Here is a 19690-nt window from a genome sequence, read left to right on the forward strand (position 1 = left end):
AGAGTTGATATTTTATCTAATCTAGCAAGCACGCAATCATATACTTCTACCTTATTACAATCTACTTTAGTTACATCAAGTATGTATCTCACCAATGTTTTAAGTATTGCTCAGGTTTATGATTGGTGATGACCTTATATCCAGTATTTAAAAACTAAAACTATACCACCAGGAGTTTGATGATTTGAAACGGTTTCAACGGCAATCTTCTTTCTTTACCATGTTAAATAACACCTTGTATAGACAAGGCTATACTCGCCCACTTTTAAAATGTTTGGATAGAAACCGATCTTATTTTAGCAGAAGCCCATAAAAACATCTGTGGTACATATGTAGGAGTCTGAAATTTATCTTTTAAAATACTTTGCGCAAAATTCTTCTAGCCGAGCTTGCAAAAAGATTATTTCGAAAAAGTGAAGACTTGCACAAACTGCCAATAGCATGCTCCAATAATATATGAATGAACTCATCCCGACGATATATCTTAAACGTATCAAAATAGTATAACTTAGTAACCGCAAAACGACTTCTAAATGCTTATCCTTGTTATAAAAGAGAGGTTAAACAGAAACAAAAGATAAGACATTGATTTAAGAATTACTTGAGTACAGAACTTATAATTCACTCACTGACTTGAGCGTTGGAGTATCTTTTGCAAGTGACTACCTCTTTGTTCTCTTCGTGCCGAGGTATAACTCATTCTGACGAAAAATTTGGAGATAATTGCCGGAAAACGAGCTATACCAAAGCCAAACCTCAAACAAACAAATACTAATTAAAAAAAGTAAATACAAATAATATTTGTTTGTATTCCCCTTCCTCAGCCAAATGGTTATCTATAAGCTGCATTTACCACTTTTATAAGTGTTCCGGCCAAAGCGTAAAAGAAGAAAACTAAAAAAAATAAATACTAAAAGAGTAGAATAATATTCTATTTGGTCAATCACAAGAGGTAAGTAGGGTAAGCAATTCATAATTTCATATGTGTATTTTCAGAGGACCCTTTCTCTCTGACGTAACTACCTGAAGGCGATACTAACTAAGCACTTCCCTTTGGCCTCAAAAAGTTTCGAAGGAGTTTTCTAGACCAGGTAGGCTTCTATATCGAACTATCGATTCTTGTTTATTTTTGGGTCCCTATTGGAATTTTATGTTTGAATTTAATAAATTTTGGGGTAGATCTACGATTGCATATAGTGAAGGTTTCTACTTTCTATTGTATTTGCTTGTAAGTTGTAAAATTACGATGAATTAATTCATGAAAGCTCTTGATACATAAAACAGTTCATGTTTATTCGGAGAGAATGGGTGGTAACTTACTAGCTTAGTATTAGAAAGGTACATGCAATTTTCAAAATATTTTAATTTATATTTGGTAAATCAAGAAATTATGTATTAGTATTTTTTTAATTTTTAAGAAGGTAAGAGTATTTTCGAAAGTATATATATGGAGATACTTTTAAAAAAGGACTCATGTTTTTCAAAATTAAAAAATTTAATATAATTTTATATATTAATAAATATCTAAATTTATTTTTATTTCTTATTTTAATTTTCTCTATTAAAGTTAGTTTAAACTTTTATCAATTTTATCACGTACAATTGTTATAACTTGTATCTACTGAAAACCAATTGTATTGTAATTTACTAAATATAGCTATTATAACTTTATTGGAAAACTATCTTTAAAAAGACATCTTAATAAGCTATTCTTAAAAAACACAAGTTGTACCAAATTTACTCTTACTCTCAAAGATAAACATTAAAACCATATAAACTAGTTTGATAAAACTTTCGCCAATCAAAAATAGCTTGTTAAAAAAGTAACTTTTAAAGATAACTTTTTGAAAACTATAACAGTTATATTTGGCAAATCAAAATACACAGAATCAACTCATAACATGCTTAAGAACAAAACAAACATGACTTTTTTTATAGAAAATAATTTGGTAAACGATATTGTAGAATTAACAATATAATCCATTTAGCAGTTAAGCTATTGGTATTTGGTAGAGTGGGTTAATTTATAAAAATTTCTAATTAAGATTACCTAATATCCTAATTGTGTTAGTAGTTTAACACATTTTATTTTAAAATAATTGAATTTTAAATTAAAATATATTTTCATATGTAGCTAAAGTTCTATAAAATTCATAAAACTAAACAATATACTAAATTTTGCACTAAATCATCAAAACTTTGGAATATAATTATATGATTTCTACCAAAAGCAAGTATGAATTTGTTAATAATTATTACTTATAAGAAAAGAATTCATATTTTCTAAATTATAAGTTTGAATACCAGACTAACTGTGCCAGATTTTATTTAATTCTGCATTCATATTTGTGCAACATAGCTTCAAATTTATAGTAGTTTTTCCACCCTCATGATGTAAACACAGGCACAAACACACTCAAAGATTTGGCATGAAAATGGAACCTCAATTGAATATAATTTTTCTTCCATATCCAACTCCTGGCCACATGATCCCAATGGTAGATTCAGCAAGACTATTTGCAAGGCATGGAGCAAGTTCCACCATCATCACTACACAAGCCAATGCTTCAACATTCCAAAAGGCCATAGACAGCGACTTCGAAGCCGGATACTCAATCAGAATCCATGTGATTCCATTCCCTGCATCTCAAGTTGGTCTCCCTGAAGGTGTTGAAAACATTAAAGATGGCAATTCACTAGAAATCATGGGTAAAATCGGCCGCGGAATACACATGCTCAGAGATCAAATTGAGCTCCTCTTTCATGATCTTAATGCTGATTGTTTAGTCACAGATATGTTATATCCTTGGACAGTGGATTCTGCTGAGAAATTAGGAATTCCAAGGCTTTACTTTTACAGCTCGAGCTACTTCTCGAATTGCGCTAGCTATTCTGTTAGGACTCATAGGCCTCATGATGGACTTGAATCTGATACAAGCAAGTTTTTGATTCCGGATTTGCCACATAAAACAGAGATGACTTCTCTGCAGCTTGCAGAGTGGATAAGGACTAAGAATAACAGCACCGCACAATTTTTCGATGCAGTGTTTGAATCTGAGAAAAGAAGCTATGGTGCAGTGTACAATAGCTTTCACGATCTTGAAAATGAGTATGAGGAACATTACAAGAACATAATGGGGATCAAAGTTTGGAGTATAGGACCAGTTGCAGCATGGATCAATAGTACTAATAAGGGACAAAAACATGATCATGTAGAAGAATTAGAGCCCAAATGGTTAAAGTGGCTTAATTCCAAGAAAATTGGTTCAGTTTTGTATGTTTCTTTTGGTAGCCTAACTAGGCTTCCTAATGCTCAAGTTGCTGAAATTGCTCATGGACTTGAAAATTCTGGTCATGATTTCATTTGGGTAATTAGGAAAAGGGAAAATAATGATGATGACAATGATGGAGATAGTTTCTTGCATGATTTTGAGGTTAGGATGAGAGAAAGCAATCAGGGCTATATTATATGGAATTGGGCTCCACAGTTGCTAATATTGGAACACTCTTCTATTGGAGGAATTGTGACACATTGTGGATGGAATTCAATTCTTGAAAGCTTGAGTTTTGGGTTGCCAATGATCACTTGGCCAATGTTTGCTGAGCAATTCTACAATGAGAAGTTGTTGGTTGATATGTTGAAGATCAGCGTCGCGATCGGGGTGAAGGAGAACAAATTGTGGGTGAGTTTGGGTGAGGAAGATGTGGTGAAAAGGGATATGATCACAAATGCTGTGAAAGTTTTGATGGGAAGTGGTGAAGAGAGCATGGAAATGAGGAAGAGAGCAAAGAAGCTTGGGGATGTTGGCAAGAGGGCTATAGAGGAAGGGGGAACATCTTACAACAACTTGATTCAGTTGATACAAGAGCTAAAATCATTGAAGGTATCAAGGGAACTTAGCAAAAGAAAATTGGAAAATTAAAAGTTTCAAACGGTTGGTGGAGTGGATTTATACATTGATGTAATATCTTTACTATCAAAATGTCATGCTTCCGATTCTGATAATAAGAAGTATTACGACGACTTTATATATTTAATAATAAAACGCCTTTGACTCATAACTGTATCGCTAATTTCTTAAAAGAAAAAACAGAAATACTTTTTATATGAAAACGGACAAGCATATACATATATATAACTTCTTACTCAGGCAACTTACGAATATTATATACATACATGTTATTACAGTTACGACTCATATCCCTCTTATAAAAATATAATAATAAAGGTGAGGAAAATCTATAATATATGTATACAAACAGAAGCAACATTTTTAAAAACTTTAACAAAAATTTCGCAAGCTTTCTCATCCGTTTTGAAAAGAAAAGTCAATGCTCTTATTTTATTATTAAATATACAAAGTCGTCGTAATATTTTTCGTTATTAAAATAGTATAGTCAAAAGCGTAACATTCTGATAGTAAGGGTTATAATTGAAATGGAAGGATGATTGAAATCTTGTTGCTTTAATTTAATGGTGTAGCTTCTGATTTTCAAAACTTTTAAATAGTGAAAAATTTATTATCCAAATAATGTGTGCCAAAAGAATGATACGGCATAATTGATAATCTTTTGATAAGAAAATGGATTCTATCAGACTCAGTATATTTAACTAAATCATCACCATGTATTATTGTATTTTGTTAAGTCATGAGTTAATTTATTTTGATGAGTAAACTACCATTTCTATTCACGAAAGTTGAAAACGCTAATATATTTATCCATAGAAAATGAAAATTACCGTTTGTACCTATAAAGATTGACTTTTGCAAGCAAAATTACCCAAATCCTAAATAATTACGTAAAATTTCTAAATTATCCCCTTCTTTTCTCTCAGGTACCCACCCTCACTCACTATCTGCAGCACCTAAACCATAATTACTGTAGCATTATCTTCTTTCCTACTGTCTCTCTCTCTCTATCACTCACTTACTCACTTTTTCTCTCTCACCTCTTGAACATCAACATAATCTAATCACTGTCCTCTTCAAAATCACAAAAAAGAATAAACTCAAATCAAATTGAAGAATAGAGCATGCACAGATTCAAAATAAAACCCTAATTTCTTAGAACCTTCTCAAAAAATTGACAATTTCTCAGATTTCAGATTACCATATTTTCGTTGCAAATAACACAGAACACGAATCTGATTTTGCCAAGAGAAGGAGAAGACGAAGTGTTCTTCCTCCTCTTCGGGCTCCCTCAACAATGACGACAATGATGCGATAGCGGCGGCAAGTCTCCACATTGCCAGTGCGGTCTCCCTCCCCCTCATCTTCTCTTCTTCTTCCTCGAGTGGGGGTGTGTGTAATGTCTCCGTGTGTGAATTTTGGAGAAAAAGGAGGTGGTGGCTGGGTGAAGAGGGTTAGGGTTAGAAAGGTGGTTAGGTGAAGGGAGTGGTGGTGAAATTTGATATTAGAAAAGAAAAGGGAGTGGTGGTTGGGTGAAGAGGGTTAGAGTTAGAAATATGATTGGGTGAAAAGGATTAGGGTTAGAAAGGTGGCTGGGTGAAGAGGGTGAAGGGGGTGGTGGTGGAATTTAAAATTAAAAAGGGAAAGGGGGTGGTGGTGGAATTTGAAATTAGAAAAGAAAAGGGAGGTGGTGGCTGGGTGAAGAGGGTGAAGGGGGTGGTGGTGGAATTTGATATTAGAAAGGGAAAGGGAGTGGTGGCTGGGTAAAGAGGGTGAAAGGGGTGGTGGTGGGATTGGAAATTAGAAAAGTAATGGTGAAGATAAAGGTAATTTAGGAATTTTAAGTAATTTTTTAGTGTTTGGATAATTTTGTTATGCGAAACCCGTATTTCATGGGTACAAATTATAATTTTCTTTTCTTATGGGTAGATATGTCAGCGTTTTTAATTTTTATGGGTAAAAATGATAGTTTACTCTATTTTGATAATAAAGTTAAATAGAGACAGATAATTTTAAAAGAAAGATGATATTGAAAAGTTTTAAAAATGTTAGAAATAATTTTGAAAAATAAAAACGGTTAAAGACCATTTTGGTTTTCTATTCAAATGTTAGAAATCAAAATAATTTTTATCTTCAGCCAGCAAAGATCAACAGTATTTTAAAACATATATAGAGTTCACACTAGCTAGCCAATAAATAAAAATTAATATTGTAAAAAAAATTATATATGATTTTGTTATTCCAGGTCATGTTAAAAGTATATAAAGATTATTTTGATAATCATTATACTAAAGCATAGGTTATTCGGTTTAGTTGCCTCACTGCACCAGTCACCCATGACTCTGGGACAGTAAGAAAAAGAAGAGAACAAGCATATTGAACAATCCATTACAGGACAATTGTGAAAGTTATGAAGCACGGACACTTTGTTTAATTGCCGTGTCGGCGTGTCGGACACATTTCGGACACGACGCACGGAGACACTCATCCGACACGCGTGTCTCCCGTGTCCAAACGTGTCCTGTCCGAAAAAATAAAAAAACAAGTCAGACATGGCCCGGACACGGCCCAGACACGGCCGGACACGGCCTAATGCCATTTTGGAACATCAATTTCACTTTCAGTCTTTCACCCTTCACTTTAACAAAAAATTAAAAACCTAACCTTTCACCTCCACCCCCAAACCCGTCTTTGGCTCTGTGGCTCCAACCCACTCACCCTCTCCTCACCGCCAGTCTACCGCCACCTCCAGCTATCGCCGCCACCTCCGGTCGTCACCGCCGTGGATGTTCATCATCTCTCTCCACACCCACTCACTCTTAATCTCAGCATCTCCTCTTCACTGCCGTCACTTCTTCTGCGGTGCTTGTCATCGCCGTTCGTTGCCGTTCACTCCCCGGTTCGCCACCTCTTCGTTGCCGTGTTCGCCACCTCTCCGGTCGCCACTTCTACCGTGACCGTTGTCCTGCTCTCGTGCTCTTCTGCATCCTCCATTTCAAGTAAGGGAGAATATTTATTTTTCCATCAATCAATTTTCTGGTTCTGTATTTCTATTTTTCTCTGGCCTCTGTGCTTCTCTTTGGTTCTGATTTGTTTTGTCATTTTTGTACTTCCATTTGATTTTGGATTTCTATTTTGTTATGTGCATCTCCTTGGTTTGGTTTTGTTTTGTTTTGTTTTATTTTGTGCTTCTTGAATTAGATATTGTTAGAGACTTCTTTCATAATTTTTTACTGCTGCTATGAGAAAATTAGAAACTAGAAAATAATAGAAAGACACAGAACTGATAGAAAAAAGACAAGAGAAAAAAAAACTGGATTGATCGTTAATTTGTTTTTTAGCCTACATAATATGGCAGTATTCAGCACTTATGTATATGAAGTGGAATATGGCAGTGACTTGTAAGATTCCTAGAAATCAATTTATTTTGAGTTTTAGTGTAAATGTCTAGACTCTAGATAGAAATTTGTCTGTACTATAATTTGTTCTATATGCATTTATGTATATGCCGTTATTATATATATCATGGTTCTAATACTAATCCTGATTCATAGCTTTAGGTTATGTTTCTCTTCTTAGTAATCATGTTCATATTGAAGGATTATTTGTTAAGATTTTGTTGTGGTCCTTGGTAATTAGCACCTTTTATAATATTATAATATGTTTTTATCTGTTTCTTTTGTAGTAAACATTAAATAATAATAGTTGAGAATGAACTCAGTTACTTACACAAATGTTTAGTATTATATAATAATTTTTTTTGGTTTTGTTTTCTCTTAATGCTTTTTTTGGTTATGTTTTGCTCAAGAAATTGAATTATAAAAAAATAATTTTGTTTCTTAAATTATGGTAGGATTGTGAGAGATGAGTTCAGAGAGTGTTCAAAACAATTTTAAAGAAAGTGTTGATAAACCTTTATGGAAATTTGTAACAAAGAAAGATAAAATTGAAGGGGGCGGAAATCTTGAATTTCAATGTAAATTTTGCAAAGTTTTATTCAGTGGTTCTTATACTAGAGTAAGAGCACATTTATTGAAGATTTCAGGAAAAGGAATTAGATTTTATGCAAAAGTTACATCAACAAAGTTTGAAGAACTTAAAAAACTTGATAGTGAAAGTACATTGTTGCATGAAAGTAAAAAGGCTAAGTCAATTCCTCTTCCACCCTTATCTAATGCAAGTGAAATTGATTCAAGAAAAAGAAGAGCTACTGGACCTTTAGAGAAAGCTTTTAATGTGAATGCAAGGGAGACTCTAGATTTACATATTACTAGAATATTTTTTTCATCTGGATTACCTTTTCATCTAGCAAAAAATCCGTATTTTGTCAAAGCTTTTTCTTATGCTGCCAATAATTATATTGATGGTTATATTCCTCCTGGATATAATAAATTGAGGACAACTTTGCTTGAGAAAGAGAAGCAACATGTGGAGAGAATGTTAGAACCTACTAAGAATTCATGGAGTGGAAAGGGAGTGAGCATTGTAAGTGATGGATGGAGTGATCCCCAAAGGAGGCATCTTCTTAATTTTATGGCTGTAACTGAAAGTGGGCCTATGTTTTTGAAAGCTGTAGATTGTTCAGATGAAATCAAAGACAAGGATTATGTTGCAAAGCAAATAAGAGATGTCATAAGAGAAGTCGGTCTCTCAAATGTAGTGCAGATTGTGACTGATAATGCGCCGGTTTGTAAAGCGGCTGGTTTATTGATTGAAGCTGAATTTCCATCTGTTTTTTGGACTCCTTGTGTTGTTCATACTCTCAACCTTGCTTTAAAAGACATTTGTGCAGCTAAGAATACAAAGAAGAATAATTTTGCCTATCAAGAATGCTCATGGATTACTCAAATTGATGACGATGTTTCTTTTATAAAAAATTTTATTGTTAATCATCATACGAGGTTATCTATTTTCAATGAATTTAATACATTGAAGTTGCTTAATGTTGCTCCTACTCGATTTGCTTCTACTATTGTGATGCTCAAAAGATTTAGGTTGTTAAAGCAAGGCCTCAAAGAGATGGTTATAAGTGAGAAGTGGTCTTCATACAAGGAAGATAATATTGGCAGAGTTAAGGTTGTTACAGAAAAGATTTTGAGTGAAAATTGATGGCAAAAAATTGATTATATTCTTGCTTTCACAAATCCTATTTATGATGTTTTAAGAAGTACAGACACATATGCACCTACTCTTCATTTGGTCCATGATATGTGGGATTCAATGATCAAGAAAGTAAAAAGTGCTATATATCTCTATGAAAGAAAAGATGAACAAGAGTCATCGTCCTTCTACGATGTTGTGCACTCAATATTAGTTCAAAGATGGACAAAAAGTAGCACACCTCTTCATTGTTTAACACATTCATTGAATCCAAGGTAACTTTTTACATTTATTGTTTATAAATTTTATTTATAAGTGAAGATAATTGAATCATTATTAATTTATGCTTAAACACTAATTATATAGGTATTATAGCCACCAATGGTTGAAAGAAGATCTTACACGAGTTTCTCCTCATCAAGATATTGAGAACACTAATGAGAGAGTTAAATGCTTGAAGAGGTATTTTCCTAATGAAGAAGAGAGGAGAAAGGTAAACATTGAATTTGCAAGCTTTTCTGATGGTAGAGGTGTCTTTGATGATTATGACTCTTTGAATGATAGAGGCATAGTTGATGCAAAGTCTTGGTGGCTAATTCATGGTAGTAAAGCAAAATTTCTTCAACCAATTGCTCTTAGGCTACTAGGGCAACCATCTTCATCTTCTTGTTGTGAAAGGAATTGGAGCACATATTCTTTTATCCATTCCTTGAAAAGAAACAAGTTGAAGCCTAAACGTGCAGAAAATTTAGTATTTGTCCACACTAATCTTCGTCTTCTTTCAAGAAAAACTCCACAATATAATAAAGGAGAAACTATGATGTGGGATATTGCTGGAGATGCTTTTTCACCAATTGATGAAGAAAATGGTGTTTTTGAAGTTGCTCACCTTTCTCTTGATGAACCGGAGTTGGAAAGAGTAACTTTTTCTAATGATGAAGATATCAACCATATATGATGGAGAAAGAATGACTTTAGATAACTTTTTTTTTGTGTACATGTAATGTACAAAATTCTTACTATCTTTATTAAGACATAGGAATTTAGAATTTTATCTTTTGAATACCTATACACTTTAGAAAAAATGCATATCATATGGTTGTTTTTGAAAATATCTCTATTAAGACATATCTCTATTTAAATATATTATATTATTAATATATGCGTGTCCCCGTGTCCGACAACTTTTTAAAATTCGCGTGTCACCGTGTCACCGTGTCGCGTGTCGTGTCGTGTCCCGTGTCCGTGTCCGTGCTTCGTAGTGTGAAAGAAAAAATATATTTTTGTTTATATTTGATGTGAAATATTGGTTAAAGAACATAAATCTAATTTTAAATTGGCTTTACATTCTATTTATTTTGTATGTATATAATATAACCCAGCAACATTTTAACAAAGCCAATTAGTATTGTTTCTTTTAAAAAAATAAAAAATAAATTAATCTTCATTATAAATTATCTCATGATAAACTTAATTGTCCATACATTTAACATATGATTTTTTTATAGCTAATTTTTTGTGCATACGTAATATAATTATTTATTTTAAAATGAAGTACTGTATTTAAATTAAACTCCAAATAATTAACTTAGAAAATCATTTCAAATCTTATGGAAATGTAAAACTTTAGAAATACTTATATAATTTTAGAGTACATTTAAGACATACTTCAAAACATTTTCTAATTCAAATTTTAACTGTGTTAAATTGATTAAAGTTATGATTGTTTTATGTGTTAAAAGTGTGTATATAAAAACTTATTATACGATAATGTATGATAAAGAGTAATTTAACTTATTATACAATAGAATATTATTAATGCGTATTTTAAAATATTCATATACTTTCGTTAATTTTAATATAATTTCTAAATATTATAAACAAAAATCATTAATTATAAAAAAGTCAAGTAGTCAACTACTAAGTATCAAGTACAACGTTGAGAACAAGAACCGGCTTAATGAACAATGAGCAAATAAAAAACCATCAAAAGACAAACACAAAATGACACTTAATAATAAGCCAAAATGATCATTAAAAAATGAATAAATAAATAAAAGATGAATGAAAGTGACCATATCTGAATTAACTTAAGCTTAAGCATATCTATTGTTTGTTCTTGGAAAGTCAATTTAAAAGAGTTAGCTTGTTCATAATCCAAATAACTTGCTAACCAAGTTTGAATAACACTGAAAAATCACCATAGTTATGGGAACAGAAAACCATCTTCAACTCAATGTAATTTTCCTTCCATATCTAACACCAGGTCACATGAATCCTATGGTGGACACAGCAAGATTATTTGCCAAACATGGTGCTAATGTTACCATAATCACAACACAAACCAATGCCTTAACAATCCAAAAAGCCATAGATAGTGACTTCAATTCTGGATACTCCATCAAAACCTATGTGATTCAATTCCCTTCATCACAACTTGGTCTACCTGATGGAGTTGAAAACATCAAAGATTGCACCACTCCTCAAATGCTAGAGAAGATTTTCCATGGAATAATGATGCTGCAGCCTCAAATTGAGTCTGTGTTTCAAGAACTTCAACCTGATTGTATTGTCTCTGATATGTTCTATCCTTGGACAGTCGAATCGGCCGCGAAACTAAGGATTCCGAGGCTGTACTACTACAGTGCCAGCTCTTTCTCAAGTTGTGTATATCATTTTATTCAGAAGCATAAGCCTCATAAAGGGTTAGAATCTGATTCACAAAAGGTTCAAATTCCAGGACTGCTGGATAAAATTGAGATTGCACCGACCGAGATGGATGAATTTCAGAGGAAAGAAAATGACATGACAATTCTTATGAATGTAGTATATGCATCAGAGAGAAGAAGCTATGGAACATTGTGTAATAGCTTTTATGAACTTGAAGGTGGTTATGAGGAACTTTACAAGAACACAATTGGGATCAAATCTTGGAGTGTAGGACCGGTTTCGGCTTGGATTAACAAGACTGATGAAGAGAAGGCGAATCGTGGAAACAAAGTTGATCTTAAAGAAGAGCCTTATTGGTTGAATTGGCTTAACTCAAAGCAGAGTGACTCTGTTTTGTATGTGAGTTTTGGAAGCTTAACTAGGCTTAGTTATGCTCAAATTGTTGAAATAGCTCATGGACTTGAAAATTCAGGCCATAATTTCATCTGGGTTGTTAGGAAAAAGGGCGAAGGCGACGGCGAAGGCGAAGAAGAATGTTTCTTGCAAGATTTTGAGGCTAGGATGAAGGAAAGTGACAAGGGGTGCATTATTTGGAACTGGGCGCCACAATTGCTTATATTAGACCACCCTGCAACTGGTGGAATTGTGACTCATTGTGGTTGGAACTCAATACTCGAAAGCGTGAGTTCCGGCTTGCCAATGATCACGTGGCCTATGTTCGCCGAGCAATTCTACAATGAGAAATTTCTTGTTCAAGTGTTGAAGATCGGAGTTTCGGTTGGAGCTAAGGTGAATAAGTTCTGGTCAATTGTTGGTGAGGATGGAATTGTGGGAAGGGAAGAGTTAGTGAAGGCTGTGAAAACTTTGATGGGAAGTGAAGAGAGCAGGGAAATGAGGAAGAGAGCAAAGAAACTTGGTGATGCTGCAAAGAGGACTATAGAAGAAGGTGGAACCTCTTACAACAACCTAATGCAGTTGATGGACGAGCTCAAATCTCTTAAGATGTCACGAAATTAGGTAATTGAAATGGAGGAATAAATTAATAATCATGGTGTTGCTTCTTGAGGTGTTGCTCATGAAGGTTTTATATATATTTGTTTGAATTACTGTGGTGTTTTTCAGTTGATATTAGCTGAGATGTTACTTGTGCTTTGTTCTGAAACTTTATACAGAAATACATTTAGTTTTTGCCAAGCCTTTGCTTTTTTGAATAGTTTGAAGTTTCAGATTTTCAGAGTGTCATGATGCATGCCAATTGTTGGAATTCATCAAAATATGTAAAAAACCATAATAACTAACAAGAGTATTGAGTATCGAGTATTGACAAGTGAAGAAGATAAAAAAGCCAAAGTATTCCTCTGATCCAAGATTACATTAGTAACATGAATCTGATACTTGAACCAAATGAGAATGGATCTAATTGGATTATACCCGATTATCCGACAAATACTCGAATCCTAAACCAATTAACTCGAGTTAGATCGATATTTAATCTAGTAATCTGGTTTTGTCGGCTTAACAATTTAGGAAGAGTTTCAAGTGTATTAAAAATACCGATATTTTAGTTATTTTAATTGCTGATTTGAATTATAAAATTTTTTATATATATTAATTAAAATCAACGGCTAAAATAATTGAAACAACGGTATTTTCGATACACTTGAAATTTTTCCAACAATTTAATCTCTTTTTTCACACAAACTATATGGCCGTGGACATGACCACAGGAGCTCGCATATTCCACACTCTTCCAATCAATCCTTTTATGCCACGTCATCCCATTGAACCTTGTTAGTTAACTTCCATAACGATTTCACCGAGGTGGGGCCCCTGAATATAAACCAAAATACACCATTCTTTTTTTCTTTTTAATAAACAAAGAAATAACCAAGAAACTGTTTTCTTCTTCTTGTTCATCTGTCACATCTATTTCTTTTTTTTTCCCCTTCTTTTTACATATAATTAATTTCTTTGATATTCTGAGAATCCGAAGCCTTCGAATTCGAAGAGCAAGAGAACAGCACCACATACAGAAAAATGTCAAATTTTAAAGAAAACAATTCAGCACCGAAGATACATGTTGAGGCTCCGCCAATTACTGATCCAGCAAACAGCGGGAACCACCGGACTCCGCCACCGGCGGCCTCCTCAAACGACGGAGTGGTTGCCGGAATCCTGAGACGGTGGAAGAGGGAAGAATTGGTGAAGAAAGGGGCGTTGCCACTAAGAGTTGCCGCTCTGATTTTTTCTCTGATTTCGTTTCTTGTAATGGCGTTCAACAAGCATGGTGATTGGAGAGACTTTGATAAATATGATGAGTATAGGTAAGAATTTTGATTCGCTTTTTGATGAACAATATTGGGTTTCAATAAAGAAATGATTTTGTTTTCTCAATGTTTATTTGGGTTTGTGATGGTTGATGAGTTTAATAGCTTATTGTTAAGTTAAGGACAGTTTATAACTGAAAGTTCACTTAGGAAATTATCTAAAGAAAATGCTTTTATTATGTCTCTTAATTCTCAACATTGATTATTGGAACTCAACAATGGCTCAGATATTTGCTGGCTATTGCAATTTTGTCAAGTCTTTATAATGGAGGCATATTGTTTCTCAAAGTAAAAGGAAAACAATTGCTTCAGCCCAGAATGGCTGCTATCATTTACTTTGCAGGAGACCAGGTTTGTTTGCCATTAATTCTTTTTTCTTTGATCTTCATCATAACATTGATTACTTTGTGGGGTTTTTTTTTTAACACAAAATTTGAATCTGTGACTAGTGAGGGATGGGGAATCAAATTCAGGGCCATTAACTAGATTTGAATTGTCAAATGGTTTCATTTTCATTCTTAAAGACTAGTATTTTCTTTCTCTTTTTATTTCTTGGTATTTTTTTAAATTAATTAGCATTCCATTTAATTAATTTTCTGTCCCTTAATAGTTAAGAAAGACTTAAGTTTTTCCTGTGTTGTTGAGCTATAACTATAAGCAATGCTGAAGAGGTTTGGGTAGAAACTTTTGAAAACTTCTCTGTGAAGTTGCCTCTACAGATGTAATGAAAATGAGAGTTTACATTACCTCAAGCAGTCTATAATATTATAGTGTTTCTCTAAGGACTATAATCTGCAGGATAATCACATCAGCAAAAGTTTGTTATATTCTTTTCATCTAATTCTAAAATCAAATTAATGGCATATGAATATTTTCTTGAGGAGAGTGTAGACTTTGAACTTATAAGCTAAGGATTAGATGAAAGAGATGTAAAAATATTAATATAAGTTTTTCACTTTAATTAGTCAAGAGAAGTTAATGAGTCCTAGTCCTTCATATGAGTCCACAATATTAACGAGTCTGATATTAATATAAGTCTTTCACTTGTGGAAGTTGGTAGAGTCTTCATTTTGAATTATTCAAATCTCTTACACAACTCTTCATTCAAAACCCTGTTTTTACCTTCCAATCATCGTATTCATGTTTATGTATTTTGCCAACTGCCATTGAGGAACAATGAATAGTTAATTAGCAACTTGACCCATTGGCAAATGTTGTTACTGTTTTTGGTTGCAGATCATGGCATATCTGTTGTTATCATCAGCGTCTTCAGCAATTCCAATAACAAACAGAATGAGAGAAAACTCAGACAATATATTCACTGATTCTTCAAGTACAGCCATTTGCATGTCCATTTTTGCATTCATTTGTTTAGCAGTGTCAGCACTCATCTCTGGCTTCAAACTATCAACTCAACCTTATATATAAAACTTTCATTGATTTTTTTATTTTTTTGCCCGATAAAAATGTTTCATACTTTCATTTAATTGTGTATACCAATCACATATGTTACAGTGAGATATGGAAAGTTACTGATTTTTTACCTGTACACCAAAATAAATGAATTTTGCTCTATTCTTGAGACTATGTTATTGGTGTTAATTCTTACTAACCAATTTGGCAGAACAAAAACCAAAGGTAATGGCACAAGCAGTTCTAGATTTTCCATTTTATTTACAGAATATAATTATTAATTATACCCCAAATAGAAAATGAAATTATTGACTTTATATTTTTGGATCTTAGTGGTTTGAACATTCCAACTTTGACCAAGTGAGTTTTTGACTAGTCTCTTTCCAGCGTAATGTTGCCTAAGAGGACTATGAAATGAAATTTTATTGAACTCCCAATGATGATGTCACTACAAATTATTAATCGAAGTTCCACTCTTCAATCTCAACTAATCTATATTGAAACTTGAAAGCTAAGATTAGAAATAAAATACTAAAAACTGCAAGCACTGCACAAATTTTACAAAGTAATCGACTATTAGAATCTTATAAAAGAAACCTTTTTTGCTTTCTTTCTGTGAAACAAATACAACAAAAGAATAAAAGTATTCATCAGCCAACAAAGCCGATTAAAGAACCTTCTTCTGGTCAAACTTTCCTATCACTATGTCTCTAATCTAATACATGTAAACATTCTTGCTTCTTTCTCTGTTTCTGTCTTTTGCTATGAGTAACTAAGATCCTATATGCTATACAAAAACATGTCCATGATAGCATCTGCAAAGTGGTGTATTCCAAACTTAGTTCTTTGAAAGAAATGACTCAAGGAATGAGTCATCCTTCCTTTCATCCTTGGCCTTGATGTATACACCATCCGAGAGTTGCGAATTGTTTCCATATGAACCCATTGATCTTCCAAGAGACGTGTAGCCGAAAAGTCCAGAGCCTTGCAGCATGTCTAGGGAAGATGATTCTTGAGTTCCGGTGGCCGGAAGCCTAGGATTGTAAAGTGAATTTGTGAAATTCGGCGCGCTAGAATAACCATTCACGGCCGCAGGCCTTATTGGTGCCGCCGGTGCATTGCTATTGTTTCTATTTAGAGAGTTTCTGTTCATGTTGTAACCTGCGCTGCCGCGTGCTGCAGGCACATCATGGTTGTGTTTCCCTTCATAAGTTGTGATCACTGATTTTATATCAGTCGCGGCTCGCTCAACATGTTTCCTCACTGAACAACCAGGGGCTGTGCATTTGTAATAACTCCTGCAGAAAGAAAAATAATTGAACAATATCAGTTACTAATGTTGTTAACAATTTAAAAGATTTGTGACACTTCTAAGAACTATTAACTAAGAGGGCTTTGTTTCAATCAGTTAATTACCTTGCATTTGGATTTCCTTTAACTACTTTCTGTCCATATTTCCTCCATCTGTAGCCATCATCAAGAATATCGATTTCGCTTGTAGTTTGAACTACAACTCTAGGTTCCCTAACAGTTCTACTTCCATAGGCTGAATGACCATCATGTTCATTCTCCCCCTTCCTGCAACAAGAACCAGAATTAGTTATAAACAAATTACTCTTCAAATCTTTGTAGATCATTTGTATAATAAGATTATGAAAAAACAGCATCACAAATATAGAAGAGTAAATTTTCTTCCATTTTTAAAGTATTAGATAAGAGTTGCTTCTAAAATAAAAAACAATAGCTAAACCTTATCCTAGTATTGAAAAATTAATATATGTAGATATTGAATTTTCAAATGCACCCTATGAAGTTTCATTCTAAAATTTCATGTTCTTACCATCTTTTGGCATCTGGTCCAAGTTCATCTGCATCTCCACCAGAGTAACTTGTTGGAGAAGTTTGTTCAAATTCTTCCTCTCCCATAGAAGCTGAAGAATCTTCTTGCATCGACACACGATCAAGTTGAGGATTGCCTAGTGTCACCACTGACTGATCCGAGATTCCTGAGTTAGTGCAGGATGAAGAAGGCTGCTGATGAATAATTTGTTGAGAGCTTGAACTTCTTCTAGTACTCTGTGGCTTAGGATGATTATGAGTTCCCTTATACACTATCTCAGTAATTTGTCCCTCCAAAGACCTCTCAACTTTCTTCTTCATTGCGCAACTCGGATGCGTGCACTTGTAATAGCTCCTTGGATTCTCACTCCCTTTCACTTGTTTCTGTCCATATTTCCTCCAATTGTAACCATCTTCTGATCTCCTTTGTTCTTTAATGGACTGAGACGTGTTAGCATAGTTGAAAGAACCGGACTCAGGCACCGAATTGCTTTGTAATTCGGGTTTTGTTGCTACCATTTCTGAGGAGAAGCTCTGTGTTGATGGATATTCAGATTTTGTTGCTTCCCTCTGAGATGAAAATTCAGCTTGGTTTATAGGTTCTGTGAATTTCCACATGTCTTGTGTCTTAAGTGGTTCCTATTATTACAAACAAGCACTAGAAGTTAGAACAAAATAAAATTATATTTCATACCTTGTTTTACTTCAACTATGCACTATGTGATGATCATTATCACCAAGTTCTATTTTCTTTTCATTTTATTTTTTTAATTTTTTTTATCAAAATGGAAACAAACATAGACATACTTTCAAGTTTGAAATTTTCAACTTAATTAGAATATGCTAGTTAATTTTTTTATACCCAAAAAAAAAAAAAGACAACAAAGAAAAAGACAATTTAAAGTGCCAGTTAAAAATTACAGAAACATGACCCCATAAAACCAAGTACAAGGTAATGGATGAAACAAAATATGACCATTTCAAGAAGAACAGAGAGAACAAAAAAAAAATCTCCGATTCAGCTGAATGATTGAACGCCCTAAAAGATTATATTTGTTTTCAAAGTCAAATGGTCAAACAAATAAAAATTACTTACTGCTTGAGAGGGAGAAGCTGTCTTAGTCTGTGTTTGGAAAGAGAATTCAGAGAAGTTCTTCTCATCTTCCTTGTTGTTGAAGCTGTGGCCAGCAAAAGCCTCAATAGTAGGAGATGCAAAAATCTGAAAGAAACCATATTATAACAAAACAATACCATTACTAATGACACTAAACATGAAATTAATTAGAAAAAGACTTGTTTTTTTAAGTAAAAGAAGCATTTGGGGTGTTTGTAATTGTGAACTTACATTAGGAGAAGAAAGGAACAAAGATGAGTTCAAAAACTCAGTTGGGCTAAAAGTTGATGATGTAAAAGGAAAGTAAGAAGAAGTTTGTGAGTTCTCAAGTGGTAGTGAAGGTGGTGTAACAGACTTGAATTTTGGAACAGATTCTTGGTTTTGAATAAGAGCATCACCAAAATCATCCATGTTCATGTTTATGTTACTATAGTTGTTTGAAAGGAGGTCAGTGAATGATGATGTCTTCATAAATTGTTGTTTGTTAAGTAGAAATGGTTGGATTGTGGTTTGAATTTATATGAGTTGAGAGAAGAATGAAAAGAATGAAAAGGAGGGAACTTGATTGATGCATGGTGTGTTGTGGCAAAAGCTTTAAGAAGTAGGAAGCCAAAAAGTCATGGAAGATGGTTCTGAGAAGGTACCATAGGCAGAGAGGGGGTAAAGTTTGACCGTTGAAAATTATAAGCTTGGTCAAGAGTTGTGGGTTTGACTGGACTTGCATAAGTTGTATTATATTATAGCCTTCCAACTATTATCATACCAACAAATCAAATCAAACATATCAATATCCATATCATCATATTATGACTTTAAAGCTACATGAAAATACTTTTAAAATTTTAGTATAGGTCGAAAATATTTTTCGTTCACAATCTTATTACATACAAAATGGTCTTTAAAATTTAATTTAATTTTAAAATTATTTTTAAAATTTAACTTGATTTTAAATTTTTAGCAGTAAAAACAGAGACAAAAGTAGTGTGAGCTTCTTCTTCTTTTTTTCTTTTGTTCTTCTTCTTTTTTTTTAGGAGCAAAAATATTCTCTTTCTTTTATTTTTTTTAATTTTATATTTTTTGTTACGGATAATTTTATCCAAAATTATAAGATTTAAGTAAAAAATGACAATTTTAAAACTTGATTTTAAACTTTACGAATGATTTTGTATAAAAAGAGATTAAAGATAAAAAAAATTTTCGACATATACTTTAAAAGACCAAAATCATACTTAACCATTTTAATTATATCAATTATGTTTTTAAAATTAATAAAAATATACTATATTAATCTCTCCGTTTTTTTCATTAAATAATTA

At 33.1% G+C, this 19690-nt stretch overlaps 5 protein-coding genes across 5 annotated transcripts; 4 read left to right on the forward strand and 1 right to left on the reverse strand.

The window, feature by feature from the left end:
- The first annotated feature begins 888 nt into the window (after positions 1 to 888).
- Positions 889 to 4062, forward strand: LOC107495111 (soyasapogenol B glucuronide galactosyltransferase-like). Its single transcript, XM_016116201.3, has 2 exons — positions 889 to 1091; positions 2405 to 4062. Exon 2 carries the CDS (start codon positions 2430 to 2432, stop codon positions 3921 to 3923), a length of 1494 nt encoding a protein of 497 aa, XP_015971687.1. The 5' UTR covers positions 889 to 1091; positions 2405 to 2429; the 3' UTR covers positions 3924 to 4062.
- A 1660-nt stretch (positions 4063 to 5722) lies between these two features.
- On the forward strand, positions 5723 to 9969 carry LOC107495001 (uncharacterized). Its single transcript, XM_052263113.1, has 6 exons — positions 5723 to 5737; positions 6741 to 6910; positions 7253 to 7312; positions 7913 to 8987; positions 9141 to 9286; positions 9378 to 9969. The coding sequence occupies exons 1-6, from the start codon at positions 5723 to 5725 to the stop codon at positions 9967 to 9969; spliced, it is 2058 nt and encodes a 685-aa protein (XP_052119073.1).
- A 1224-nt stretch (positions 9970 to 11193) lies between these two features.
- Positions 11194 to 12736, forward strand: LOC107494974 (soyasapogenol B glucuronide galactosyltransferase-like). The gene has a single exon (XM_016116017.3). It carries the CDS (start codon positions 11220 to 11222, stop codon positions 12696 to 12698), a length of 1479 nt encoding a protein of 492 aa, XP_015971503.1. The 5' UTR covers positions 11194 to 11219; the 3' UTR covers positions 12699 to 12736.
- An 858-nt stretch (positions 12737 to 13594) lies between these two features.
- On the forward strand, positions 13595 to 15717 carry LOC107494984 (CASP-like protein 4B4). The gene is made up of 3 exons (XM_016116020.3): positions 13595 to 14005; positions 14236 to 14359; positions 15245 to 15717. Exons 1-3 carry the CDS (start codon positions 13719 to 13721, stop codon positions 15434 to 15436), a joined length of 603 nt encoding a protein of 200 aa, XP_015971506.1. The 5' UTR covers positions 13595 to 13718; the 3' UTR covers positions 15437 to 15717.
- Positions 15718 to 15977: 260 nt separating this feature from the next.
- LOC107495056 (probable WRKY transcription factor 33) lies at positions 15978 to 18928 on the reverse strand. The gene is made up of 5 exons (XM_016116120.3): positions 18606 to 18928; positions 18357 to 18479; positions 17262 to 17899; positions 16838 to 16999; positions 15978 to 16719 (listed from the first exon to the last, which is right to left on the reverse strand). The coding sequence occupies exons 1-5, from the start codon at positions 18843 to 18845 to the stop codon at positions 16260 to 16262; spliced, it is 1623 nt and encodes a 540-aa protein (XP_015971606.1). The 5' UTR covers positions 18846 to 18928; the 3' UTR covers positions 15978 to 16259.
- Positions 18929 to 19690: the final 762 nt, after the last annotated feature.

The sequence above is a fragment of the Arachis duranensis genome, chromosome 6, assembly GCF_000817695.3.
Source record: "Arachis duranensis cultivar V14167 chromosome 6, aradu.V14167.gnm2.J7QH, whole genome shotgun sequence".
NCBI classification, from domain to species: domain Eukaryota; kingdom Viridiplantae; phylum Streptophyta; class Magnoliopsida; order Fabales; family Fabaceae; genus Arachis; species Arachis duranensis.